The sequence below is a fragment of the Netta rufina genome (genome assembly GCF_964035555.1).
Source record: "Netta rufina genome assembly, chromosome: 1".
Taxonomy (NCBI): Eukaryota; Metazoa; Chordata; class Aves; order Anseriformes; family Anatidae; genus Netta; species Netta rufina.
This window is the reverse complement of record NC_140123.1, coordinates 164,196,534-164,224,465: the sequence shown is the minus strand read 5'-3', so window position 1 is coordinate 164,224,465 and position 27,932 is coordinate 164,196,534. Positions and strand designations below refer to the sequence as shown.

General features: G+C 58.2%; 2 protein-coding genes across 4 annotated transcripts; one reads left to right on the top strand and one right to left on the bottom strand.

Moving 5' to 3' along the window:
* Positions 1-114: 114 nt before the first annotated feature.
* On the top strand, positions 115-17,137 carry SREBF2 (sterol regulatory element binding transcription factor 2). 3 transcript variants are annotated; one of them, XM_084289594.1, is made up of 19 exons: positions 115-216; positions 1,062-1,454; positions 2,026-2,207; positions 2,874-3,014; positions 4,704-4,925; positions 6,236-6,350; positions 6,601-6,734; positions 7,513-7,705; positions 8,331-8,512; positions 9,040-9,313; positions 10,180-10,349; positions 10,507-10,675; positions 10,955-11,075; positions 12,731-12,840; positions 13,279-13,411; positions 14,108-14,276; positions 15,036-15,221; positions 15,299-15,410; positions 15,500-17,137. In XM_084289594.1, exons 1-19 carry the CDS (start codon positions 132-134, stop codon positions 15,718-15,720), a joined length of 3,312 nt encoding a protein of 1,103 aa, XP_084145720.1. In that variant the 5' UTR covers positions 115-131; the 3' UTR covers positions 15,721-17,137. The 3 variants fall into 3 exon arrangements, with proteins under 3 accessions (XP_084145720.1, XP_084145719.1, XP_084145721.1); XM_084289593.1 differs by having other exon boundaries at positions 6,553-6,734; XM_084289595.1 differs by lacking the exons at positions 15,036-15,221; positions 15,299-15,410; positions 15,500-17,137 and adding an exon at positions 14,707-14,815 and having other exon boundaries at positions 6,553-6,734.
* A 231-nt stretch (positions 17,138-17,368) lies between these two features.
* Positions 17,369-23,208, bottom strand: SHISA8 (shisa family member 8; the record flags this gene model as incomplete). The annotated part of the gene is given in 7 exon segments (XM_084306107.1): positions 17,369-17,637; positions 17,773-17,901; positions 18,053-18,128; positions 18,131-18,185; positions 22,318-22,477; positions 22,480-22,792; positions 22,794-23,208. Coding segments are annotated over 7 exon segments (1,074 nt in total). The 5' UTR covers positions 22,866-23,208.
* Positions 23,209-27,932: the final 4,724 nt, after the last annotated feature.

Genomic DNA, 27,932 nt, shown 5'->3' with positions numbered 1-27,932 from the left:
GGGCGGCCGGGGGCGCGCCAAGATGGCGGCGGGACGGCGGCGAGAGCCGGCAGCCTCCGCCTGACGGGACGGGACGGGACCGGGACGGGACGGGACGGGAACGGGGACGGGGACGGGGGGGGACCGGGGCCATGGAGGGCGGCGGCGAGCTGGGCACCGACGGCATGGACACGCTGACCGAGCTGGGCGACGAGCTGACGCTGGGAGACATCGACGGTGGGTGCCGTGCCACGGGGCACCGGGGGGACACCGGGGGGACGGGGTGCGGGCGGGCGGGCGGGTGGGTGGGTGGCGGGGGGATCCCGTTAAACCGGGTCTAACGGGGAAGGGGAAGCCTCGGTGCGGGGGGTGAGCCCCTGCTGTGGGGCAGGGTATGGAGGGGGCTGGGAGCCGCTCGGAGCCCCCCCGGAGCTGCTGGGGAAGGGGGGCCGGGGGGGAGCTGCTGGGCGGCTGCCCCAGCCCAGCGGTGAGCGGGCAGTGTGTTCAGAGAGAAAATAAAAATGATAAACAGGGGGTTTCTGGTCAGACACACGCAGGCGTTGCTCTGCTGAAGTTCTGTAAAGCCTTGTTTCCTTGGGGTGTTTCCCCTGTTTTCTCCTAAACTTGGAAGCGAGGCCAGGTTGAGGTGAGCCTTTACCCACGCCTCTTTGTGCCCCAGCTGTGCTCAGCGGGGAGGGAGGGACGGTGACGTGCAGCCATCGCAGGGAGGCTGCGTGGGGGAACGGCTCCTGCGTGGAGCTGCCCCTCTTCTTCCTTCCACAAGCGTTGGGCTGGAGCAGGGCTTGAGCTACGTGGTGGCACTTCCAATATACTGGAGGTGGGTTTGTGTCCTGGTCTCTGCCTGGATCCTGAAGCCCTGCAACACGTTGTCAGAGCTTTCTGCCTTTTGTTCCGAGGCGCTGGCCACCTCTTGGCTCCTGCCCGGAGGTGTGAGGCTGGCGTCGTGCTACCCCTGGGGCTTCGGGAGCACCCACGGCTGCCTCGTGTGTGTGTGCGCTTCTGTGAGTCCTGCCCCGGTGATTCATGCAATAAAAACGCCCCGAACGTTTCCCTCCTTGCAGAGATGCTGCAGTTTGTCAGCAACCAGGCGGGGGACTTCCCGGACCTGTTTTCGGATCCCTTGTGCGGCACCTTCCAGGGCGGCGGCAGCAGCAGCACCACCACCAGCAGTAGCAGCAGTAGCAGCAGCAGCAGCGGGACCCTGGACCCCCCGCGCCCATATGGCCAGGCGCCCCTGCAGCCCTTCCCACCGCCCGCCGCCTCCCCGCAGCTGCAGAGCGTCCCGGTGAAGGCCCCCCCGCAGCGCCCGGCGCCGCTGCTCCAGCCCCGGCCCCAGCTGCAGCCGCAGCTCCAGCAGCAGACGGTGATGATCGCCCCCACCTTCAGCTCCGCGCCCCAGACCAGGATCATCCAGCAGCCCGTCATATACCAGAACACCGCCACCAGTTTCCAAGGTAGGGCTTGGGGTGGGGCAGCGCTCGCAGCACGTGCACGGTTCTGGTACCTGTAGATGGTCCCACAGGTGGCCTTGGCCGTGGTGAGCCTGAAGATCTTGCTTCTGTGGGATCTGTGGGGTGTTTCTTCTCCTGTGCATGTGGCTTTGACTGAGCGAGCATGAGCAGCTTTCATAAAGGAGATCATAAATTGTCCTGTGCCACCTCTTGGTGTCCTCCATTGTGGCATCTCCTGTGGCTGGGTTGGACCCGCCAAGACCCAGGCAGGGAGGTGCTGGTTAGGCGTGCTGTGTAACCTAACAGAGGTGATGGGCACTGAGCTGCCAGACCCGCAGGGTTTTGGCTTCATTTTCTCTCAGCTGATGCTCTGTGTGTCCTGGCAAGCTGCTGTTTGAGGTGCAGCATCCTCACACAGGAGCTGGGTTCTGAGCAGCCTGTGGGAAGTGTTAGGTGCGCTCTGCCTGGGGAGAAACTTTGGGAAGAGGAGGAGTGAATCGGGGAGCATTTACACTCTCCAAAATAAGGACCTGGGCGTTTGCGGGCTGTTCCTGACCTCTCCCCTGCTTTGCAGTCCTCCAGCCTCAGGTGCAGAGCCTGGTGACGTCCTCGCAGGTGCAGCCGGTGGCCATCCAGCAGCAGGTGCAGGCGGTGCAGGCGCAGCGCGTGCTGACGCAGGCTGCCGGTGGCACCATCCAGACGCTGGCGCCGGCCACGGTGCAGACGGTGGCTGCGCCGCAGGTCCAGCAGGTCCCAGTAAGTGCAGGGGGCGTGGGGTGCTCCTGTGGGTACGGCCGGGAGGGCCCTGGGGGGAGAAACCTCATTTAAATGAGTTTCCTTTGAGTTTTCCCTGCTTCTTTTTGTCCTGCTCCTTCTTTTCCAAGTCCGCTGCCACTTACTGAGAGACTGACAATAAGGGGATGCTTTATTTTGGTTCTTCCACCATGGTTTATTTCACTTTTTTGTTGCTACACTGTCATATGATCTTGTTTTAAAACCCACGTGTGAGGGCAGCAGCCTTGTGTTTCTGTGTTGGATAAAAGTGGTTTTGGCACTCACCATGGAAAAGTTACTCTGGTTTAACCGTATTAAGTCATCCGTATTGTTCTTTACGTGTGAGCACCAACAAGGTACTCGAAAAAGGAAGCACAAATTGTGTTATGGCAAAATAACTGTTGGTTTGATCTGCTTGACATCCTGTTCAGACCCTCTCATTTTGAGGGCTTGCACCAGGTTCTGGCATGTCCAAAAACCGTCCCAGTGATACAAGGTGTGAGGTGGAGGAAATTTGTAGTGGTCCTGCTGGTAGTTCACCCACTGAGATGTGGCATTACACTTCTGCCATCGCCTGCCTCTGGCTACCAAGATCAGCAGAGGAATGTGTGCCTACTCGTCCCTTCATCCGTGGCTGTTTCCACGCAGGTTCTGGTCCAGCCCCAGATCATAAAGACGGACTCCCTCGTCTTGACCACCCTGAAGGCGGATGGCAATCCCGTTATGGCTGCGGTGCAGAATCCGGCGCTCACAGCGCTCACCACTCCTATTCAGACCACAGCTCTGCAGGTACCACCCTGAATGTTTTTTTTTTTCTTCTTCCTCTTTCTGGCGTTATTTCCCCTGGTAGGAGAAGGAGGGTTGGAGTTTAGTGTTCATCGGTGATGCGGATGGGAGGGTTTCCAAGTGCTGCTCTGGTCGTGTCCAAAGTGAGTAATACCCTGCTTTTGCCAAGGCTAAATACACAGATTGTACATTTTTGGCAGCCTCCCATGGCCAGTAAGCGAAGACCAAGGGCACATTTCTGTTTACCTTTTTCTGGTATTACAAGGAGAAGAGCGTGACCTAAGAATTCCATGCAGTTTTTAACCTCTGTGGAAGACACTGAAAGGTAGCTGACTTGGAATAGCTGTGGACCTTCTTTTCTCCCTCAGTAGCAACTAATAGCAGTGTGTTGAACATAAAAACTAATTAAACTACTCCTCAAAGGGCGTTTGCAGCGAGGATTCAGTATCATTCGAGATGGCTCCTGTGCTTCAGGGTCATAACTTGTTACTCACTCGGAGAGGCTTGTGCCCCCAAAGATGCTTTTATCATGGTCCTCTGCGTTCTGCACAGATCCTTCTGTTCAAATATTTACTGCTGGAGACAAATAATCTTGCAAGTCTGGACTGAAGTTCTGACTTCTACATAATGTAGTAGGCGTGCTGTGTACTTGTTAGCAGCCAGCCTAAAATTGCCGATTTGCTCGCTTTTAGGCGGCACTTTCACACGGAGGTGAGGTTCATGTGAGTGTGTCTGTCAGACACACAATCCACAAAATGTTCTGAACACATTGAAATTTCCTGGAGATTATCCAAAGAGAGATGGAAGACTTTAAGCTGAAACTTGACAAATAAGTGAAATGAAACAAAATTAATTTCTACTATCACAGTTGGAAGACCATTTCAGAGTCAAAATTGTTCCTAAATTTCTTTGTGGCTAGTCTATTCTCATTTATGTCAGTCTGACTTTTAGTGTAAATAACTCTACCTCTCCCTAACAGCTTCTCTGATCCTGGTTGTACTTTAGAGGCCAGTTGTACCTTATTTTACCAGTTTAAGTCATCTAAATTCTTTTCTTTACACTGATGATCCTAGAAGCACATCTGTGCAACCGTTCTGGTGGGATTCATCTTTTATTGTGGAGCACATACTGCTTTGGTTTGGTGGAGATGCTCTGTCTACACTTAGGTGACCAAGTCTGAACTTTTCACACCAGCATGTAATGCTCGTTGCCTTGATTTCTCATCTTAAGGCATTTTTGTAGCTTAAAGTCGTCAGGGATCTACTTTTTCCTCATATAATCTAACTCAAATTAACTGCTTTGCTCAAGCCAGAGTTTGTCTTTCTGTAGTCAGAACCTTTCTAACATGATTGGTTCAGAGGTAGCGTTGCTTGTTGATGGTCTAACGACTTCTTTTGTCCACGGAAGAGGTGGACTTGGAGAGGTGGGGCAGAAGGATTTGAGGAGCAAGAAAGGACCTTGGTCCATTTCTCTGTTTAGTTAGTGGATGAAAAGAGCATGGTATTGGTAAAAGTGTTGGGGTGATGGTATCCTTGGAGAGGAAGAGGTCCTTGGGGAGACACTGGCCTGCCCCTTTGTTTTTGAGCTCTGTAAACTTTGCTGAATTCTTTTTACTCGTTTTGCTCTTACCATGGTACATCTCATGTATATCAGCTGATTGCTGTTGACACTTCTTATGCCTTGTCCCTGTAGACCCTCGTTGGGAGCAATGGGACCATTCTGACCACGATGCCAGTGATGATGGGGCAAGAAAAGGTGCCTATCAAACAAGTTCCCGGGGGTGTCAAGCAACCAGAACCGCCTAAAGAAGGCGAGAGGAGAACAACTCACAACATCATCGAGAAGCGTTACCGGTCATCTATAAACGATAAGATCATCGAGCTGAAGGACCTCATTATGGGGACAGATGCCAAGGTAAAGATGTGGAACCTGGTGTCATGAATACTTGTGTCCTCGGGTGCTTGTTGCTCTACCAAATGGAGCAGCTGGGTACGTACTGCTGTTAGTGGTGTGCATGCATGTGTTGGGATAAGACTTGTGGAATACTTGTGCAATGGAAAGCTTAATGATTGCACTCAGGAAAGGTCACCTGTAAAATGTTGTTAGCAATACTGTTTCTTGGAAATCAGAACAAACACATAAGGTATAGCTTGCATTAGGCCTAGCTTAAATAGGTGCTCTATGAAGAATGTCAAAGTGAATGTCTTGATAACTCTGCCAAACCAGAGAACTTGCATCGTCTATGTTTCCTTTTCCTTGTAACTGCACTAGGGAAGTAGGGTTGAGGATTTTTTGCTTCTGCTGCAGTTATGGTTTTTCAAAAAAAAAAATAAAAGAAAGGTTAAATGCTGCTATAAAATCTAAACCAGTGTCTTGCACAGAGCTTTCCAACTGGATTCCAGTAGATATTGAGTTGGAAAAGCTCCTGTTCACTCAAATGTTAGAAACTTTCTTGCACCACCTGTGGCCTGTGTTCAGGGCTGTGCTGTTGACTTTTCCCATATTGGCGGAAAGAACGGTGATGTTCTTGATACCCGTGTGCTTGCATGGCCTCTGCACAAGCACGTGCATTACTGAAGTCACCTTCTGTTGCTGGGTCGAAGCTTTAGGTTTTAAAATATTGGTTATGTAAAGTGGCTTCAATTCAAAATGTTAGGGCTGTTTCCGAGGTAGACTTGTCAGCCTCTTCTGGAAGGGTGTTTTTTCATGGGAATGGACAAAGGACTGAGGCAGAGATAGAACTGGTTATCTCAGTTAAACCACGTTATCTCAGTTGACCGTAGTTAACTGGCAGCAGCTTGCTCCATCCCAGAAGAGAGCCACTTCTTCACTTCAAAACTATGGTATTTCTAAGGACTATTTCTGTTTGAGACATGAACTCTTGTAATTTGAATATTTATCTGTTTCCACTCTACTGTCTTTAAAAAACAAATCAACAACAGCACCTTAAATCTGAAGTTGAGATCTCTCTTCTCATAGAGAGAACTTAAGTAAAAACTTAGAGATCCCAGGTACAGTGACTTAAGTCTTGTTGTCCAGTCCTTGTGTGCCTTTCAAAGTAGGATACCTTGCCATTATTATTTTTTTTTTCTGCTGCCAAGAGGTTCTCAACACCTTTTTGTTTGTATTCATGATATGAAGGGTTGTGGTACCCTTATGAGCACGAGTGGGCCTTTGGGAGCTCGGAGGATAAACTGCGTTCTGCTTGTCTGAATTCCTTGCAGATGCACAAGTCTGGTGTCCTGCGCAAAGCCATCGATTACATTAAATACCTGCAACAGGCCAACCATAAACTGAGACAGGAGAACATGGTTCTGAAGCTGGCTAACCAGAAAAACAGTAAGTTGTGGAGGCTGCGCAGGAGGGAGGCGGTCAGCAGGGACGTAGGCTGCCTCTTACAGTTTCTTGTCGTTGGCAAAAGTAGATGGGTGCGGACTGTGGTGAGGGTGGCAGTATTCCTGCAGGGGCAGAGCCAATCTGAGCGAGACTGGCAGCATGCAGGATGGAGAACCATGTGCATAATGCGCTCTGATTCTTGCAGAGCTGTTGAAGGGCATTGACCTAAGCAGTCTGGTTGATAATGATGCAGACCTGAAGATAGACGACTTCAACCAGAACGTTCTGCTGATGTCTCCTCCGGCCTCTGACTCGGGATCCCAGGCTGGCTTCTCTCCCTATTCCATCGATTCGGAGCCGGGAAGCCCGCTCCTTGACGATGCAAAGGTACTTGTGACTGGATTCATCAAATTCAAGGCGTCTGCTTCAGGGATGTGTAGGGGCCAGAGTTTGAATTCTCCTAACTCTCAAGAGTGGAGCTGGCAGATGTCTGCCTAGCAGAGCTGTAGGTGTCAGAGAAACATTGGAAGGATGAGGAAGGTGCATGGGTGTGTTTTTTGTTTTTATTTTTTTTGAATGATTGAGATTGTTGCCTGAGCTGTATTGTCTGAACCATACTGTAGCTGCTAGAAGAACTTAGATTGGACTTTAGCTCCTGTAGCTTCTCTGTGGACTCATGGTGAATAAGTCCCAAACTCCTGACCTGAAACGGTCCATGGCTCTCAAGAGATGTCCCATGATTACAGCAGGAGAACTTGGAGAAGAGAATGCCGGCTCAGCTGTGGGTAGTGGGACTGTGAATAACCACAGTTACAGGGATCTATTAGCTACCTTCAGCTGATGGGCTCATTTTGTGGGTATCACAGAACTGGGTCCTGAGGGAGACCCTCAGAAGAGGAAAAATTAGTCCTGGCCTAAAGCAGGGATCCAGTTAATGGTAACTGGAATGATTGGGAGCAGAAGGAAGGCGAAGGCATTCCGGTACTTCAGTCTTTTCTTACTAGGGCAAACTCCACCAGAGTTCTTACCGATCTTGGTCTTAAACAAATTTTAAAACTTGTTCTCTTTCCTTCTCCTCTACCCCTCCTTTTGCATAAGTGTTTTTTGTTTTAAAGAATATTAAGTGTTTTTTCTTCCTTTTTTCTCTACTACAAATTCTTTGAAGGTTAAAGATGAGCCTGACTCTCCTCCTGTGGCTCTTGGTATGGTGGACCGCTCTCGGATCCTCCTCTGTGCCCTCACATTCCTGTGCCTCTCCTTCAATCCTCTAACGTCCCTTCTGGATGCCCGAGGAAGCCCAGAGTCTGACAGCCTCGTGCGCCACGGCTCTGGCAGGAGCGTGCTGACCATTGAGTCAGGTAACGAGTTAGGGTGCTACGAGTTGGGATCTCTCTGAGGGATCTTCACCTTTAGTTTGTTTTTAAGGCAGCTGACTGATTTTTGTAACTTATTGAGTATTGCCTGAAGAATTACTTCAGGAACATGCTGCTGTAAGGTGTTGAAGCTGGCCTGTTTCTTGTCCTTATTCCATGCCATTTGCAGTTGAGAGGACAGCAGCTTAGGTGAGCGTGGGAGGTTCTGCAGGCATCTTGTCACTTCCCCAGCTGGTCAGCGTGCTTCAGTGTTGCTTTGTAAACTTAATTAAGTCTGGAAAACAACACTGAGATATTGAATACCCATGGGTGGATCTGGTAGCTTGCCTAGAATGTCTTGCGTTAAGGTAATTTTAGAAGTGCTGACTCAGTTTTTGTAAAACAGTCTTGTAAAAATAACAGTTGTGATTTGGTTAGGAGTGCTGGGGCTTGGAGTTGCTGAGGAGGTGTCGATGCAGGTGTTTTCTGATTGAAATACCGCTTGTAGTATCAGGTTTTGCAAACAGAGCAATACATCCTTGTTGGTCTGGGTGAGCCCACGCTCATCCTGTTGCGAGCCTTTCAGTGTGCGGATCAGCTTCTCACTCTCCTTTTGGGATGCCCGTTGCAGACGCCGGTGGGTGGTTTGGCTGGATGATGCCCACGCTGATCCTGTGGCTCGTGAACGGAGTGATTGTCCTGAGCGTGTTCGTGAAGCTCCTCGTGCACGGAGAGCCGGTGACCCGCTTGCACTCGAGGTCGTCGGTCACCTTCTGGAGGCACCGCAAGCAGGCAGACCTGGATTTGGCACGGGTAGAGCTGGGCGCGGGCAAATGTGACCTAACAAGGCAGTGCCTGACACTTGCAAGAACGTGGTATTTCTGGGTGGTAGCCAGTCTGATTTTCTGAGAAGTCGGTGGAACTTGTTTGTCTTGAGCAGGTTGCTCTTCTCCCTCGGCCTGAATTAGTGAGGCGCAGGCATTGGGGTTGTTAGAGCGGCCTGGGTTCTGTCCTGGTGCCTTGCTCCTGGGTCTTGTGGCAGCTTTTGGAAGCAGGGTTTTGGTTCCTGTCCCGATTCTGGCAACCAGTCAGTGCTGGAGAGAGTCTTTTCTGTAGCACAGGCGTGTTTTGATGGTAGCTCAGCGGAAGCTACCAGCTGGGCCAGATCTGAAGCTGGTGTAAGCTGCCCTCATGTTTACTGGAATTACGGTGGCTTCCTCATCTGAAGACATTTCCCTAGCTTGCACATCAGTTTGCCTTGCTCCCGATGCCGAGGAGGTCCCAAAGCGTGCCCGTGGCTGTGCTTTTTGTGGCTTCACCTTTGGCTGTGATGTTCGCAGGGGGATTTTGCTGCAGCGGCCTCCAACCTGCAGACCTGCCTGTCGGTCCTGGGCCGAGCGCTGCCGGCTTCCCGCCTGGACCTGGCGTGCAGCCTGTCGTGGAACGTGATCCGCTACAGCCTGCAGAAGCTGGCGCTGGTGCGGTGGCTGCTGAAGAGGACCTCTCACCAGTGGCGGGCCCGGGAGGCCACGGCGGGCTCTGAGGACGAGGCCAAGACCAGCGCCCGGGATGCAGCTCTAGCCTATCACAAGCTCCACCAGCTCCACATAACAGGTAGGGGCTGAGGCACCAGAAACTGGCCTCAGTGAATTAAATGGAAAATCTCAGGGCTGCTCCTGCAAAGAAAGGGCTCTGCAGGAATGGCTGAAGCAACAGCAGTGTCCTGCTATGTCCTCACCAGCCTGCAGAGGTGGCGTAGGGTCCGTCCCAGGCAGCAGTTGATTGAATCCAGTCGTTTTCTGCTGCTTGGTTCAGTCCTGTCACTTGGGAATGTGATGTGAAAGCAGGGGCTAGGGTTAATTGTTTGGAAAAAAGTCAAGTTTCTGAAGCTGTGTGAAGCGCAGATGGCCAGTTGGTGTTGATGCGCTTCGAAAACCTGGGCATGTGCACATGTACTGAGGAAGTGCTTGAATGTTCCTTGTGAACAGTTGTTTTTGCTGCTTCCTTGGCAAACTAATTTGTAATTTTAATAGGCTACAAGCCCATCAGAAATCCAGGTTAAACTTCCTACTCTTGCTGTGTGAACTGTAGTTATGCCGCCATGGACAACAATAAAACGCTCTTGTATTTAAGAGCATCTGTGTAGATATCTATAGAGGTGTGGACTGCAAAGGAGTTCGGTTCTGTCATGGTGATAAATATAGTGAGATAAAACTTATGGATGTTTTGTTGGGGGAAGTTTTAGCTATGGAGGGGCATTCTTGCAGAGGCACAGCTGTAAATGTCACCCTTAATATCTGTGGAGGGAAGATTTGGTTATAGCTGCTCTGTTGTGGGAATGCAAACTAGGTGTGGGACTTGGGGTATCAGCTGGTTCTTATTTGTCTGCCTGGGACAGTGCCCCTACAAACTGTGTTGTTATCAAGTAGCTGGTGCTAGCGTGCCTCAGGTTAACCATTCTCCTGTCTCTTCTGGTGCAGGTAAACTTCCCTCCAGCTCCGCTTACTCTGGCTTGCACATGGCCCTGTGCGCCGTGAATCTGGCTGAGTGCGCGGAAGAAAAGATCCCCCCCAGCACCATGGCCGAAATCCACCTGACGGCTGCCGTCGGCTTGAAGACCCGCTGCGGGGGCAAGCTGGGCTTCCTGGCGGTGAGTGATGGAGTCCTCTGCACCTCCAGGCAGAGCTCTGGGAAGGGCTGCGAGCAGGCACAGCTCCTCTGTCAGCGCTGCTGTTCTGCAGCCCTGGTCCCTGGTGGTGTGTCTTTCCCTGGGTGCTGTTCTCAGCCCTCATCTCTCCCTTCTCCAGAGCTACTTCCTGAGCCAGGCTCAGAGCCTGTGCAGCTCGGAGCGCAGCGCCATCCCCGACTCGCTGCGCTGGCTGTGCCACCCCCTGGGACAGAAGTTTTTTGTGGAGCGGAGCTGGACGGTGAAGTCTGCCGCCAAGGAGAGCCTGTACTGCACCCAGAGGAACCCTGGTGAGAGCCGCTTGTGCTCTGGCTGCATGACCTCTCTGTGCTGTGTTTGCCCTGATAATTAGTAAATCTGATGGCTGATAGTTAGTAAAACCTGTTGTTAAAAAGGCCTTCAAAACTCAGTCTTCAGAAGTCTTTGCAGTAATTCCCTCAGGAATTTCCCTCTACCGCTCTTCCTCTTGCTCCTAAAATGGGATTCTTCGTTACAGCTGCCCTTGTCTCTATCAGGAGGCGTGGCTGCCACTGCAGATAAGAAAAACAGTTTGTTTTCTTTCTCCGTAGCGGATCCCATTGCACAAGTTCATCAGGCGTTCTGTGAGAACCTGCTGGAGAGAGCTGTGGATTCACTTGTGAAACCTCAGACTCGGAAAGAGGTGGTGGGACAAGAGGAGGAGGAACAGTGGTAAGTTCCTGTGCTGGGGACTGCTTGGGGCAGCTGTAGACTCTGAAAACTGAGCGGATGATCGTGAACTGAGTGCTCTGAGGCCAGCGGAGTGGTTAGTCTTTAACCAGGGCTTGACACGGCAAGCTGAACCTGACCACCACAGCTTATCAGCAGGGTGAGCTCTGCCTCTTTGTATGAAAACCCCTGCACTCACAGGTGCAGTTCTGACTCGTTACCAGCTGTAACGGGGATTTCTGCTGCTGTCCTGATCGATTCCTGAACTGGGTGGCACTTTCTCTGCCGAGAGCACAATGTTCAGAAACGCTAAAATTAGCGTGGCCCTATCGCTTCGGTTGACCAGAGCATGTGTCCAGGGCTGTAGGAGCATAAAGGCTTGGCATGTTAGAGAGTGACCCAGCTGGCTCCCCGCGTTACGCATGAGAAGTATTTTCGTAACTGAACAAAGTGCTGTGTTTACCAGCAGTGAAAAATCAGACTAACCTCCGGCAGGAGTGGGAGAGCAGATGCTGGCTGAAATTGTCGGTGGCTTCTGCCAAGTGATCTCGCCCGATGAAAAATGAAAATCTGTGGGGATCGGAGCAGCTTTTTGTGCTGCGCCACGTCTCCCAAAAGAGCCGGGGTAAACGCCTTAGGTGGGAAGGTGACTTATTTTCTCTGGATGTGTAAGAGAGAACTGTGTACATTTAGCTTTATTTTCCATCTTGCATCTGTTTTCTAGCGTAGTTGCAGACAGGGAGCAGCAGTTCAGTCTAATTGCTTGCACAGTACAATTGCTTGTGGTCACACGCTGCTGGTGGTGAGAAAAGGTAGGAGGACTCGTATGATTGACATGGGTTGTCAGTGTGCTTGTGGAAGTCCCGTCCTGTCCCTGGGAGGACTGTCTGCACCTAACACAGCCAGCCGTTTTTCTCCCTCTAGGGGCAGGAGCTCAGGATCCTCCTCTGTAGCATGTCCAAGGAAATCAGATCATCGCCACATACTCCACTTTCTCTGACCAGCACTGTGAATGCATTGTCACTTGCATTCAGATACATTTGCATATATGCAAATAGTCACTAGCAGGAGCGTCGTTCGGCCTCTTCTGGAGGCAGTGATTGAAAGGGAGCCTGTAATCAACTCCTAACATATGTCATGTCCGTCAGCAGATACAAGGCACTGGAGGGGATGCTGGCAGCTTCTGTTCAGTGCTTGTGGAACGTGGGGTGCTGACTAAGTGCTAATGTGGATCATCTTTCACTTGAAAAGTCTATTACGTGCTCTAATCCTCTTGGTGCACTCAGACTAGTCCCTCCCTTGATAGTGGTGCCCCCTTTTTCAAGGATTTAGGGACAGGGGAGCAGGCTGTGCCCTGACTAGGGAGGGTAAGTCCAGAGTGGCAGCAGCTCTGGAGCAGCGGTGGGATGCCTGCAGGCGCCTCACCAGGATGATCTGCTGGTGGTGCTCCTTGAACTGGTCTGTGCACTTCCACTCTGGGAGGTCTCTTCAGGTCCAACAGCGTTGTGTTACCTATAGAGCTTGAAATTTCTGCCTCCACCTGCTGGCTTGCTGGGCCAGGCTTGTTTAAAAGCTCATCGACTGCTCAGAAACAGCTTCAGGCTTTGGTGTGTCCTTCCTGATGTCACAGCGAAGCTCTGCCTTGCTTCTTGTTCCAGTGAGTTCTCCAGCGCGATGGAGTACCTGAAGTTGCTCAACTCTTTCCTGGACTCGATGGGAAGTGGAGCACCGCCCTTTGCCAGCAACTCTGTGCTCAAGTCAGCCCTGGGTAAGTCTGCCCAAACGGAAGCTCTGCCAGCTGCAGGAACTACTGCTGATACCCGTCCCCTCCACCCCATCACTTCCCAAGCTCCAGGCGTGGTAGAAACGCAGTCTGGGGCGGAGTAGGGTTTTTGGGGGGATGCTTAATGAGTGCAGGAAATGATGGTTGGGGATGATGAGTGCATATCCTTATCAGGAGGGAAGTTGGGGTTTTTCTAGACAAGTAGACAGGGTAAGTTCGTGCTGACCAGCTGCAGTCTCAGCGTCCCAGCCTCTTCCCCCAGTCAGATGTGGGGTGTTTGCCTGCTGTCTGGTGGCTCTGTGCTCCCCCAGCACAGTAGCTGCATCCCTGTGGGATGGGCTTGGCCTGCAGGCTCCCTCTGTCCCTGTGGTGGGGGCACAGGGTGCCACCCCCTTCCTCCAACCCGTGACTCTGCTCTCATAGGCCCGGACGTGGTGTGCAGGTGGTGGTCGGCAGCAGTTGCCATGTCCATCGGCTGGCTCAGAGGGGACGACGCAGCTGTGAGGTCACATTTCACAGAAGTGGAGCGTGTGCCGAAATCCCTGGAGATGTCTGAGTGCGTAGGCTTCGTACCACTCCCAAACTCCCCCCTCCTCCTTCCCTAGCCGTGGGCTGGCACTGGAGCTGTGCACTAGGGATGACTGGGAGGGGGCAGAATCACTTTGTTAGGGGCATCTTGGTTTTGCTCTAATTACACACCTCGCTGCCACCACCAGAATGCAGAGGTGTCCCAGCCCTCTGATCTCCAAGGAGAGCAAAACCACAGCTTGGTTTCTCACAAAAGGGCGGTGAGGCCCTGGCACAGGCTGCCCAGAGCAGCTGTGGATGCCCCATCCCTGGAGGTGCTCAAGGCCAGGCTGGATGGGGCTTTGAGCAACCTGGTCTGGTGGGAGGTGTCCCTGCCCTTGGCAGGGGGGTGGAACTGGGTTGTCTTTAAGGTCCCTTCCAACCCAAACCATTCTGTGATTCTGTGAAAATCAAAGCTTGCCCACTGATGGAAAAGACAGTTCCACCTTCTTGATTCACATTGCGTGAAAGCTGCTTAGACAGTTTCCGTCCCTTTCTTTGTGTAGCTCAAGTAGGTGAGGAACAACTTCCATCTTTTGTCTCCCTCTCTAAGAAGCTGTGATCTCTGCTCCTGGAGGGGGGAGGCTGGCAGCTGATGCCGGCTGCTGTGTGAGCTCAGCCCTTGGGGCTGCCCCGTAGCACCCCGACACGGCACCGCTCGGCAGCAGCGCCCTTTCTCTTCCAGGAACGCCCTGGTGAAAGCCACCTTCCACCTGTGCAAAGCCATGCAGGCCTCGCTGTCGGGGAAGGCGGACGGGCAGCAGAGCTCGCTGGGTCACTGCGAGAGGGCCAGCAGCCACCTGTGGAACAGCCTCAACATGAGCAGCGGTGCCTCCAGCACCACCCTCAGCAACGTAAGGGCCGTGAGCTGCGGGACCGCGTGCGCTCTGTCGTGGCTGCGAGGCTGGTCCATCGCTTCCCCGTGTGTGTCTGCGTCCTCTGCTCATCCTGTGTCTGATAGGAACAAGGGGGATGCTTTCTCCTTCTCTGTCCCAAGGGCATTTAATATTTTCCCTCCCTGCTGCATGGAGGAGCACTGCATCACTACCCTGCCAATACCCGTCCCCCCTTCTGTTTGTTTCTTCTTTGGCCACTTTGAAATTGGCCCACGGAGAACCTCCATCTCTGTCCTCCGAGGGGAAGATGCTGACACCTGTGCGACAAGGACCTCATTATGTCAAACCCGCTCTGTTTCAAGAGCGCTTGAACCCTCTCTCCCGCAGAAGTGGGACTGTGCTGTGCTATTCCTGAGCGCGCGTGTTGCTTGTTTCTTTTTCTCCCCAGGGTTACCTAAAGCTGGAGCCTTCCTGTGCGGCATACGGGGGACGGTTCTGGTCCCTTCTGTCGCTCCTGGGTGGCAGCTGTAGTGCATTGTAGTTGCATTGCATGTGACGCCAGTAACTGTGCAATGTTTCTGCAGTGCAGTACAGAGGCACTCTCCACCTCCCCGGCACAGGTAGAGTCTCCCAAGGGCACCTAAAATAGCGAGCGATGCTAGGGGGCAGCAACAGCTGGGGAAAAAGGGATCGGGGTGGGAAGGAGGCGCCGCTGCGGGTCGTGCGGGCAGCGGGTGGGCTGCCCTAAGCTGTGTGTCTGCCCCGTGGCTCTCGCAGGTGATCCAGCTGCTGGCCTGCGACCTGCTGCTGTCCCTCCGCACCAGCCTGTGGCAGAAGCAGGCGAGCAGCAGCCAGGCCCTGGGCGAGACCTACCACGCCTCGGCCTCCGAGCTCACCGGCTTCCAGCGGGACCTCGGCAGCCTGCGCAAGCTGGCCCACGGCTTCAGGCCCGCCTACCGCAAGGTGAGGCTCCGTCCCTCGCCCTTTCTTCACCCAGGGGGTTCACCATCGGCCTCTCACCGCCTTCCCTTTTCCTCCAGGTCTTCCTCCACGAGGCCACCGTGCGGCTGATGGCGGGGGCCAGCCCCACGCGCACCCACCAGCTGCTGGAGCACAGCCTGCGGCGCCGCACGCCCCAGAGCAGCAAGCAAGGTCAGCCCCACGGTCGGTCACTCGCGTCAGGCAGTGCCGGGTGTCGTGGCAGCAGCTCTGATAGCTTTGTGTCCCCTCTCTGTGTTTAGGTGAGCTGGACGCGCTGCCGGGGCAGAGGGAGCGAGCCACGGCCATCCTGCTGGCCTGCCGCCACCTCCCGCTCTCCTTCCTCTCGTCACCCAGCCAGCGCGCCGTCCTGCTGGCCGAGGCCGCGCGCACGCTGGAGAAGGTGGGGGACAAGCGCTCCTGCAACGACTGCCAGCAGATGATTGTCAAGCTCAGCGGGGGCACGGCCATCGCCGCCTCCTAACGCCTCGCCAGCCCCCAGCCCGGACTTCTCGGAGTTGAGAAAGGAATTGGGGGATAAAAGGGGAAAAAAAGAAAGGGGAGGGAGGGTTAAAAAAAAAAAAAAAAAAAAAGCAGTGCTGGGTTAGGGTTGTGCCAGTGGGATCACGCCGGGGTGGGAGCAGGAGGGCATTTTTGTTGTGTTTTATTTTTTTAATCTTGCCCCAGGTGCAGCTTTATTCGCACTTGTGCTTGCCTGGGGTGCTGCAGCGGGGCTGGGGCTGGCGGCAGATTGGTGGTGGGGCCGGGGCTGGGGCCGTGCCCCCCTCCTCGTGCTGTGTGCGTGGGGACCTGGCACCCCGCTGAGCCCCCCGGCCCCAACCCCAGCCCCGCTGGTGTGCTCCACCTGGGGCCAGCACTGCCTGTCGGGTTTCTGTACTGTTTTTATACCGCCTTTTTTTTTTTTTTTTTTTTTTTTTTTTTAAGGAGTGTTTGTGACTTTACCAAGTGTAGGGAACGATGCAGGCCTCCCCTTTTTGGCAGGGGCTGGGTCTGCAGCCAGCTGTGACAAGCAGCGTGCTGCTTGGGGTCCCCCTGGGGGGCCTGGAGCTGGGTGGGGGCCGATGAAATGAGCTCTGCTCACCCCCCGAGGAGTCCGTGTGCCTTTTTGTTGCGGATTGAACTTTTAGAAACAGTTTATTTTATTCCCTTCCCCATCCTATATGGCCCCCAAGCCCCTGCAGGCCTGGAAGGCAGGGCTGAGGCTGGGTGGCTGAAGCCCCTTCCCACCTGCAAGTAGGAAATCTACCCTCGGGAGGCGTGCAGCCCCCTTTTTCCCTGTGCACCTCCCTGCTGGAGGATTATTTTGCCCCAAGGCGTGCTGCCCTGTGCCCCCCGAGTGTAGGGAGCACGCGGCGCTGCCCTCCCTCCCCATCCCCCTGGGGCACCCCGCTTTGTCCCTCTCCGTGCTCCTGCCGGGGGTGGGTTGTGCCCTCCTCCTCCTCCTCTCGTTCTTCCTCGTCCTGTTATTTTTATTAAACCACAGCAGCTCTTCACCCCTAGCGCCCCCCTTATTTCCCAGTGCCCCGGCTCTGCCCGCAGGTGGGGTGGTTTTGTACTTCAGTAACTGGCGCAGAGAAGCCGAGGAGGAGAGACGTCCTCGGCCTTCCTCTTGTCCCTTACCCGTGAGTGGGGCCAGCACTTTTCCCCCTGCTCCGGGGGCCTTTTTGCCCTGTTTTGCTACTCTTTCCAACCTCTCTGCCCGTCTGTCCCTACGGTTTTTTATATGTGTGTACATACTGTAACTCAGGGTGGGCGGGAGGCCGTGAAGGAAGCCTGCTTCACCCCTGGAGCCCAGAGGGGTGAGAGGTGCGGCGGGGGGCTCCCAGCACCGGGCCCCCTGCGCATCCATCTACCCAATAAAGTCGAATGTCACCATGTCACCCTGTGTGCCTGCTCCTGTCTGCCGAGCCACGCGGGAGCCGTACACCTCAACGTGTTTATTACCAAGGGGGAGGCCGGGGCCGTGGGGAAGTGGAGGCTGCGAGGCCCCTCGGTGCCCGTGGGCAGCACTGGGTCCCGCTGCCTGAAGTCCATTGCCCGTCCTCGTGGTGGGCTGAGGCCGGTCCCAACTCCTCTCCTTGGCCACGGTGTCACCTCCTCGCTGGCTGGCATCAGACGGTGACCTCGGTCTTGCTGTTGGTGGCCAGGTGCCGCGAGCTCTGCCCGTACAGCGGGGTGGCGGGGCCTGGCCGGCGGGGGCCGCGCTGAGGGCCCCCCTCCCAGCCCCCCGATGGCTTGGGGGGGCCCTTGGTCTTGGTGGCCCCCAGCGGGGGGCAGCCCTTGGGTAGCCCCGGCCCCTCGGCGTGCGGGAAGGGCAGGGTGCTGGGGGGGGGCACCTCCGGCCCCCCAAAATGCCTGTAGAAGTCCTCGGGGATGCTCTCTGTGGGGACAGAGGACACTGGTGGCACCCACTCCGGTGGCACTGGGGGCACCGACAGGGGGGTGCAATGGGTCTGTGGGGGCTCCTGGGTGCTGCCCCCTTCCCTCCCTGTCCCCACACCCCATCCCCACTCACCTCCAGCCGTCAGCGTGGCGTAGGTGCTGTAGCTGGGAGCCGTCGGGGGCAGGCGCTTGCCATGGCTGTGGGGCCGCCCCAGCGGGGGGATGCCGGCACTGGCCACCGCGTTGTTCAGGGGCAGCTTGTCTGGGGGCAGAGCCAAGGTGGGGGGCTCAGGGGTGCTCGGAGCCCCTCACGCTCCCCCCACACCACACTTTCCCTGGGCACCCACCCGCCCAGCGGCGTCCCAACACCGGGGGGATGTTTGGGGAAGGGGCCGGGGGTGGCAGGGCCTTACCTGCGCTGCTGCGGGGGGACCCCCGGGCGAGCCCCTCGCCCAGCTGCACCTGCACGCTGCCCATGAGCCCGTGAGCCCGTCGATGTGCTCGGAGGGGCCGTGGCCTGGCTGCTTCAGCAGGTCGGTGAGCGTCCTGCAAGGGGCAGAGGGACGTCAGGCCGTGTCCCGCTGCCCGCGTCCCCCCTCCCGTCCCGCTGTCCCCCCCGCCTGCCCCACACCACGTGCAGCGGGGCCATTTCAAAGCGGGGAAGACCCCGAGGAGGGGATGGGAGAGGGGTGCTCGTGCTGCTGCGGGGAGGAGGCTGCACAGGTGGCTTCGGCGCAGGCGCTGCCGTTTGCGACTCCTTCCCGGTACGCGCCAGCATGAAACATTAAACGCCATTACATAAGGCACAGCGCTCCCCCGTTCAGCATTCGCACCCGGGGCCGCTGCAGTACCGCCGTGGCATGCCAGCCATCCCAGAGCAGGGCACACACAGCGGCGTGGCCTTCAGCAGAGAGGCTCAGGGGATTTGTCCGTGTCTACAGGTACCTGAAGGCATGGTGCAAAGAGGACAGAGCCAGGCTCTTGTCAGCACCAGGACAAGAGGCACAATCTGGGACACGGGAGGTTCCCTCTGAACACCTGGAAGCACATCACTGTGCGGGTGGGCAGCCCTGAGAGGCTGTGGGGTCTCCCTGCTTGGAGAGCTCCAAAACCCACTGGGATGTGGCCCTGGGCAGCCTGCTCTAGGCCCTGCTGGGGCAGGAGGCCTCCAGCCATGCCTGCCCACCTCAGCTGTGACCTGAGCCTACGCCAGTGCTGGTCTTTGCACAGAGACCTCCCTACCCCATAACTCTTCTCTTCCTAAAGCCCCAAATGCAATCTCCCTGCCCTCCGTATGCCCCCACAGCACAAGCAATGCTTTAACAGCCAACCCACCACGGCCCCACAGATCCCCCAGGGACCTGCCCCAGCCCTGCTCCCTGCCCACGGGGCCATCCCGCAGCAGCTCAGGGAGCCCAGGGCTCGTGCTGGGCAGGGTGCGGGGCCGGCAGCTCCCGTGGGGCCGGGGGCAGAGGCTGTCAGGGCAGGAGCTGCCGCGCCGTCAGCCGCTGCCTCCCCAGGGCCCCGCTCCCCCACGTGTCCCCAGAGGCTGCCGCTCGCCGGGCTCGTTTCACCAGGAGGTCCGATGCGATTTGACCTATTTCTTTTTTTTTTTTTTCCTCGGGTCTATTTACCAAGCTCGAGCAGTCCTTTAGCTGCGACTTTTCCTCTCCAGATAAATCCATCAGTGCTCTTTTCCACACGCCTGCCCCCGGCCGCACTCACCCGGACAGCAACGGCGAGAGCGGCTCTGTCCCTGTCCCCGAGCCCGGTGGCCAGGGGGGAGGGCATGTGCCAAGGCGCCGCTGGCTCACTGGATGTGTTTTTTGGGGGTGAAAGCACTAATTTGGGGGCTTGGGGAGGGCTCAGGAAGGTCAGGTTGCATTAAATCAGCTTATCCAAAGGTCTGTGGCTGTGAGATGGCTCCGGGGTGTGGAGCAAGGTGGGGGCACATCAGCAGATCAGCTTTAAACCTGCACTGCAGCAACATGTTAAAGAGCAGTGCCCCCCAAACCAGCCTGGTGTGAGCCCAGGAGCGAGCAATGAGGGAAGTCCTGGAGCTGTGGGGAAGATGAGAAGCCAGCGACAGCTCCCCGGCAGCACCCAGCACACTGCGCTCAGTGCCCCCGGGCAACGCGGGAAGCCACCAGAGCAAGAAAACGAGGTGACAGCGTGTCCCCAGCCCTCAGCACGGGCAGGTCACACGTGGGTGTGGACGGGATGGGGTCGCTTCGCTCCCGTCCCCCACAGCGCTGGGGCGGCAGGTGGCAGCTCGCCGGCTGCCTGCAAACACCTTTTCTGGGTCTTTGCCGTGCCTGCTGCCGTGGGCATCACCCACGGAGGAGCACCCATCGGGGTCAGGTGCAGAACAAGGATGGATTTCGGGACCCCAGAAAGCATGGGGAGACCCAGCTGCTTCCTCTCCTTTCCCTGCAGGGTCCCCCAGAGCTCTCGCCTGTAGGTGTAGGTCTTTTTGGGGGATACGAACAGATCCCCCTGGCCTGAAGGGACCTCACGTCCTTGGAGATCGGGGGCCTGTAGAAAAACACGGGCAGGTGTTCCTGACTCAGACAGGGCCTGGGCACGCTGCGCGAGTGTGGGGGACGGGTGCCAAGTGAGAGCCGAGCAGGAAGGAGCAGGCCTGGTGGGAGCCGCCATACGGACCTGCGGGAGGCGTGGGGACGGGAGGATGAAGTGGCCACAGCGTTTTGGGTGCCTGAACCTCCTGCTGGACCAGCCATGAAGGCAGGAGGCGACGCGGTGCTCAAGGCAGACCGTGCTGAGCCGGAGCCATCCTGGGGCACCGGGAGGTGCTCTTTGGGAGCAGAAAACCACGGGCGGGATGGCAGGCTGGATGGGAACGGAAAGCAGAGCGGCCGTGCAACGGGGAGCTGGCCCAAGGCCACGCTGCAGCTCCCGAGGAGCAAATGAGAAGCTCCAACCTGCGGCACCGGGCAGCACGCGAGGTTGCACTGCCCATGCGCCGGGGCTGAGGCACGGCACTGGGCACGGGCCGGCTGCGCGCACCGCGACGGAGGAGACGGTGCCACCACCGCACTGCCCTGCCCTGGGCCACCCGGCTGGGGATCTCCAGCATGGCAGGCTCCTGGTTTTGCCCCAAAAAAGGCACCCGAGGGCAGCTTGCATTCTCCTGCTCCATATGGGTGTGTCCCAAAAATCAGTGGCTTCGGGGGAAAAGGGAGGTGCTGGGCAGTGAGCTGCGCATTTGGAAGCGTGCTCGTGGGGAGCGGGGTGAATCGCTGCCCTGCTCCTTGGGAAGGGTCAGCCATGCAGGAGAGAAAGAGGAGAGGAACGTGGAGATGTGCGCCTTGGTAGCACGGTGCCAAGGCCACCAGCAAAAGACAAATCCCCTCGGTGGCCGGTGGGGTGAGAGGGGCAGCAGACAGAGGCTGGGGTCAGGTGTGGGCACCCCGGGGCTGCCCCTGCCCAAGCACAGCACCCCCTTCCCGGGGAGGGGAGGAGCAGGGAGGCTGGCGGGGCCGTATCGATCCTGTCAGGGTGCCAGCGCTGCCTCAGATGACGCGGGAGGGGGACATGGGCACACAGAGACACCAGGCTGGGCTCCCCGCCAAGTGCAGGGGGGGCACAACATGCATCCCCCCCAAAAAACTGCCATGCTGGGTTCAGGAAGGCGCTGGGGCCCCCATTCCCATTCTGTCCCATGCCCAGCCTCCTCCAAACGTGGGGTGCAAATATTGTGCTCAGTAGGGCCTGGGGACGGGGCGCAGGGGTGCAGGAGGGGGTGCGGGACCCAGCAGCCACCCCAGCCCCACGCGGGCACCCCATGGGAAGGTCCCTGAGAGGGGGGCTGCAACCAGAGCACCTCCCGCATCGTCCTGGTAGAATTATTTCCTCGGGCTCTGTCTGCCTGCTCTTATTATTATTAATTTTAAGCTGAAATCCCTGAAGAAAACGGCACAAAAAAACGGGTTCATTGCCAGGCTCGATGTCCTCGCTAGGAAGACCTTGCCGATCAGCAAGGGCTGCGGCTCGATGCCCAGGGCAGCCCCCGGCCCTCGCCCTGCTCCTGCAGCCCTCCTCCTGCCACCACGTCTATGTGTCCGTGTGTCCGTGTGTCCGTGTGTCCGTGTGCCAGGGGGGAGGACGAGGAGGGACAGCTCTGAGTCAGAGCCGCAGGGGCAGGGCTGCGCCTGGGAGGCTGGAGCTGCCGCCAGCCGCTGAGAAGTGTTAAACTCATTTAATGTGATCGTTCGGGGGAAAAGAAGTGAAAGGGAAAAAGAAAAATAAAAGAAAAGGAGGGAGAGAAATGGCTTGCTAAGAGAAGGAGCTGCAGGAACCTAACACCGAGGGGGAAGCAAGGCAGAGGAGCTGCAGCCACTGTCCCTGTCCCTGTCCCTCTCCACCAAGCCAGCCATGCTGCCCCACACCAAGATTTGGGGCAGAAACAGGACCAAAAGTGTTTGCCTGGAGCCACAGCTCTCAGGGGAGTCCGAAAGGAGACAAAAAGCAAGGGGCTGGAGCTGGGGGCGAGGGGCTGCTGCCCAGCATCCCAGCGGTGTCCCCTGGGTGTCCCCACGGGGGGTGACGTCCCAGCCTGGTGCACGGTGCCACACACACACACACCCCGAGGTGGTGCAGGGGCAATTTTTTTGGGGGGGAGGACAGACAGCGAGCGGGGGGGGCCGTGCCCCTTTACCTGGAGACGGTCATCTCGGTGGGGGGGCCCTGCGCCTTCTCCAGGCCCAGCTTGGTGAAGATGCCCACCAGCACCATGACGGCCACCACGCCGCAGATGATGTAGACGATCATGTTGGTCCTGTCCCGCGCGGGGTCCACGGGGGGCTCGTCCACCCGGCGGGGGGCTGCCCGGTGTTCACCCAGTTGGGGGTGTCGTAGTTGGAGCAGCCGCTCTGGTCCAGCCGCCCGGGCTTGAACTGGCAGCAGAAGCGGTACCCGCAGGTCCCGCAGCAGTACTGGTAGATGCCGGCGTTGCAGTTGAAGGGGGGGTCCCACTGCCCCATCACGTCGTAGTAGCCCCGGCAGCGGTCCCCCCCCGGGCTGGGCTCGGTGGGCGCGGGGGCCGCGTCCTCCAGCGCCGGTGCCTGGCTCCCGTTGCTGCTTTTTTCCCCGGGCCCCCCCGGGCTGGGCTCGGCGCCCCACGCCCGGGCCGGGCTCCAGCAGCACCAGGCAGCAGATGCCCACCACGTAGCTCCTCTGCAGCCGCCCGCGGCTCCTGGGGGCCATCTCCCACCCCCCTGCCCGAGCCCTTTTTCAGTGTCTGTGTGTCCGTCTGTCCCCTCCCCGGGGGGTTACAGCCGCTCGCCCGCCCCCGCGAGGGCCCCCCCGGAGCAGCCCCATGGCCGCGGAGATGCCCCCGAGGAGGAGACGAGAGGGGGGAGGCAAAAAGAGAGGGGAAAAAAAAAATAAAGAGAGAAAAAAGGGGGGAAAAAAACAAAGTGCGAGGGGACGGACCCCCGCTTCTCGCCCCCCCAAAAATAAAAATAGTAAAAAAAAAAAAAAAAGGGTCAAGGGGGTTCAGGGCAGGAGCCGAGGCTGGCGGCGGGGCAGAGCCCCCGGGTGCCCCCGGCCGGGGCGGGAATGCGCAGCGGGGCGGCCGGGAGGGCTGGGGGCTCCGGGCCACCCCATCCCCGCTTCTGCCCCTTGCTGCCGGCACCGAGCTCCGGCAAGGAGAGAGGGGAGGGCGAAGAAAAAGCAAAAAAAAAAAAAAAAAATTAAATTAAATTAAAAAAATCGGGAAAGCAGCAAAAGCCGCGGCACCGGGGAAGGAGGGGAGGAGGAGGAGGAGGGAAAAGGGGAGGGGGGGGGGAGGAGGGAAGGGGGGCGGCGGGGCGGGCAGGGCTCGGGCTGGGTGGCGGCTCGCCGAGGAAACCGGAGAAGCTCCTTCAGCAGTCCTCTGCCGCCCGCCCCGGGCCCTGGCCCGCCGCCCACCGGGCGCCAGGCACCGAGTGCCCGCCCCGTCGGGCGGGGACCGCGCCGGGCAGCCCCCGCGCCCCTCCCGCACCGGGCACTGCCGGCCGCGGGGGGTTGCATCCATCCCCCAAAATTGTACAGCCCCCCCGGGGGGAGCTGGGGGGGTCGTGGGGGTCGGGCTGGGTGCCGGGAAGGGGGCGTCGGGGGGAAGGGGAGAGCCCCGCAGCCTGGGGGTCCGGGGGGAGAGGTGTGGGGAAGGGGGAGTGGAGGTCGCCAGGTCTGGAGAGCATCAGGGCAGCGCCCCTATGGAGCTTAGACCCCTAAGTGTGGCCAGGGTGAGGGGCAGGCACAGGGCCCCGCATCCCCTCCTGGGGCTCCCCGTGCCCCCAGCATCGCCCTTGTCTCCTCGGGCAACATCGCTGGGAAGATGCAGCCGGAGCCGGGGCCGCCTCTGATGCGCCCCGAGTGCCGCAATGATGAGAGACCCATTTTGCAAGGTAGCTGTGAGCCCCCAGAGCCTCCCGAAGAGATCCAGAGGCAGCCAGGCGGCAGAAAGCCGCGCATCGCCGAACCCACCAGCCCTCGGGGGGCTCCGCTTGGAGGCACCAGCCCTGGGAGGTTGCAGGCCCGGGGGCTGTTAGTGCTCACGGCCCGTGCCAGCGCCTGCCCAGGGAGAAGCTGTGCAAGGGAAGTTTGCTGGTGCCCAGGTGATGGCAGGAATCGTTTCTGGGAGATTGCTCGCAAGCAGAGCCCCCCCCGGGGCCGGCAGGCTTATCAGGCTGGTAGCAGGCTGAGCGAGAAACTGGCCAAAATCGGGGATTTTGTAGGGAAATGGTTGCTTGGGATGACCTGGGAGAAAGGGAATATTTCTTTTTTGGGGGGAGGAACGCTCACAGAGCGTGAAACAGGCGCTTAAGGGGGATCTCAGTGCCTGTGCAGCCGGGCTTGGAGAGGGCAGCGCGCGGGCAGGAGCCGCAGGAAATTCAGGTCGGTGGGGACCCCAAGGGAGAACCCAAAGGACATGCTCGTGGTGTCCGCTGGCACCTGTGGGGATGCGGGTCTGGGAGGGGAGCTCCAGCAGGCTCTGGCCACAAGCCTCGGAGGCTGTGGTGGAAGCGGTCCCCCGGTGACAACGCCACCCGGAGCACAGAGCGGCGTCTGCGCGCCTGCAGAGATGCGATACGGCGGATAAACACCGAGCGGGGAGGGGGCGAGCGCCGGCACCATCAGCAGATTGTTTGTGGCAGGGCACGGCCATCCGGAGGAGACATCGCTCTCCGTCACGGCCCCAAATCCCCGCCGGCCACCGGGGTGCTGCTGAGGCAGTGCCTAGGCCGAGGAGGAAGAAGAGGAGGAGGAGGAGGAGGAGGAGGGAGCATGCTGTCTGCACCAGTGCTGTCAAAGCCTTGGGTGCCGGGGGGCTTGGCCACAGCCTGGGGGCTGCCCCCAATGGGGCACGGTGCCACTGCCAGAGGGATCCCACAGCACGCGCTGTAGGGCGGCCCCCAGCTGGGGACGGAGCTGGGGACACGTCAGGGGACATCAGATGCACCGGGGGGACATGGGGACGTGGTGGCAGAGCCCCTGGCCGCCCCGCTCCTGGCGCGGCACGCACAGGGGTTTTATTCCCCCGCCTGTGCTCGGTGCTGTGGCTGGGAAATGGCCTGCCGGAGAAGCCGTGCGCCGTAATGGCCTATATAAAACACAGGAGCATATGTGCGTTTACCATTAAGATTATAATTGCAAACATTCAAAAGTTGAGATTTGCGAGCTCCCAGCTTCCCAAAGGCGGCTGCAGCCGAACCCAAACGACATCCAGAGCAACGAGGGGAAAATGTGTTCAGAGCGAGAGCCTCGCTGCTGCTGCTGCTGCTGTTGAATGGATGCGGTGCTTGCTGCAGAGGGACTCTGCGTGTAGGACCAGCCCCGGCTGCCTTGCTGGTGATGCCCACCCTAGTGAACGGGGTGGGAGCAGCCCCGTCCCTCCGTGCCAGCACCAAGCCCCACAGCAATCCCAACACTTTCTCCCGTAATGCAACTTCCCCGCATTTTGGGGCCGGCAGCAGCAGAGCTCACGTTATCTGGGGGGTGTTTTTGAGGCTTAGCCTGCAGGAGGAGGCCATATGGCCGGGAACAGCGGCGTGCTGGCCCCGTGGCAGCCCGGCACAGCATCCAAGTGCCAAGCGGCCCCGGCCGGCAGCCAGCACCGCGGGACTCCCCCGCGCACAGCCCTGCCCCTCCTCGGCCCCGGGCACTGGGCACAGGGGCACAGGGGTGGGCTCGTCCCCCCCTTGTGCAGGGTGCCCTCCGAAATGGGGTGGGCTGCAGGCACCTGGCTTGGCTGCCTCGGTTTTGGGGTGGCCGTCGTGCTGTGTTATGCCTGCTCCATGGCCGTGCTGGCAGCAGATGCAAGCCTCATCCCCTCCCCAAAATGCCCCGCTGGGGGCACTCGGATAGACGTGGTTGTCCCACAGCCCCTCTTCCCCGTCCCTTCCCCCTGTGCTGTCCTGATGTGCGGCACCTCCGTAGCACCGCCGGGCTTTTAATGAGAAGTTAATTGGAGCTGACGCCGCCCGACCGGCGCACGGCTCTCCTGGGTCTGCGGGTCCGTGGCAGCGCCATGAGGTGTGAGGAGGGACGGAGCTGCGGGTAGATGTGCTCCGAGACAGGGGCTGCAGCGCCTTTATTCCCTCTTGACCCATTTAAAGCAAGCATCGGTGACTAAGGGAGCTGGCGGGAGGATAAAAATACCTCCCACACGCTCCCTGCGAGGCCGGGGATGGAAACAGGGGTGCCGTCACCTCTCCGGGGACTGCCCGGGGTCACTGCTTTGCAGTCCCACAGATCGAGGCTGTGCTGGTGGGCTCAGGACACCGACGCTTTGCTGGCGTCCTGCAACTGCTCCTGGCTCCCTCAGCAACAAACCCACGGCTTTGGGGTCTTCTGCCCCATCCCACCCAGCCAAGACCCATCTCCAGGGCTGGAGGAGGTTTACGAAGCAGTGAGGAAAGAAGTCTCCTTCCCACAGACCCAAATCTCTCAGCTTTCACTCGCTTTGGAGAAGAAAGGGGTGAAACCCGGGCAGGTGCCGGTAGGAGGCTGCATTTAGAGGCAGAGGTGTTTTTGGGAGCACGTCGGGTGCCTGCTGCTTGCAGGGCATGTGGGGAGCTCACCACCAGACATCCCAACACTGCTGTCCCCGAGGGACCCAAATATCCACCTGGACTCTGCGGGGCAATGCCTGGATGCCTGCCGGGGTGTAACTCAGCTGCCTGGGGCACCGGAGCTGTGGGGAGAGCAGCGTACGCCCAACCTGGCAGTCCTGCTTCCTAAATCTGCAATTCCAGCCCGGCTGTATTTTTGTCTTTCTAATAATAAGTGCGAATACAGTGGGGATGAATCACAGGCTGCAGGCTGCAGGTTTTGCCCCCCCCTCCCTTTGCTGCAAATCCGTCCTGGTTGGGAGCAGGGCTGCTGGGGCAGGGGCTGGGGCACAGAGGGGACTCAGAGGGGACTCAGAGGGGACACAGAGGGGACACAGAGGGGACTTAGAGGGGGCACGTAGGGGATGCTGTCCCAGGCCAGCTCCAACCTCCCCTTTCACCTCCCAGCTGTATCCATCATGTCCAGGAGGCGAGTCCCCTCACGCTCCCATTTCCACCAGTATTTCAGCATGCCACAGCAAAATTTCAATCCCGAGGGACTCCGGGGACATCCCCGCAGCACCCCTGCCCCGTGGCTGTTTGCACCCTGGGGTTTGGGTACCTCTGCCCCCCGACTGCTCCCGGCCCAAAGCACAGAGCAGCCCCCCTGGTCACTGCTGGCTCTGCCTGCTGGGAACCGCTGGCTTTGTTGCGAGGACCTTTTGCAAATGTTAATGCTTTCCTTTCGCTGGAGAGCTCTGCGGATGATCTGCCAGAACGGATTTCACACGCTTCTCCTAAAATTATGCCCTTTGCTTTCCCGGCGCTGGAGACGAAGCGCAGCCCGGCGTGCCGGCGGCATGCGAGGAGCGTGGCTCGCCGCTGCGCGGGCGGCAGAGCAGGGCTGAGCCCTGCCCGGGTGGGCTCTCCTGGAGCCCACCGCAGCTTGCACGCAGCCCCTGCAGCCCCTGCAGCCACCTCCTGCATTGCCAGCGCTGCCGGGGAGGTGCCCGGTGGGCACCGGCTGCCCCCGTGCCCTGTACCTCCCTGGGGACCCCGGGTGCCTGTCCCACATCCCCGGGGGCTGCCCTCGCTCTGTCTGGGCTGGGGGTGATTCCCGACCCTCGAGGCATGTGTGTGGTGTTATGGGGAGCTCTCATTTACCCCTGCAGCCACTCTAAGCTGTAAATGAGGACATTCAGGGTTTGCCCTCCCCCAGCAGGAGCCCCCCCACCTA

Bases quoted from the DNA above. Each gene is read 5' to 3' on its own strand.
- SREBF2 (XM_084289593.1), top strand. From the start codon at position 132: ATGGAGGGCGGCGGCGAGCTGGGCACCGACGGCATGGACACGCTGACC. The intron at 7,706-8,330 runs GTAACGAGTTAG...TGCCCGTTGCAG, and splicing joins CGTGCTGACCATTGAGTCAG to ACGCCGGTGGGTGGTTTGGC. The intron at 9,314-10,179 runs GTAGGGGCTGAG...CTTCTGGTGCAG, and splicing joins CCACCAGCTCCACATAACAG to GTAAACTTCCCTCCAGCTCC.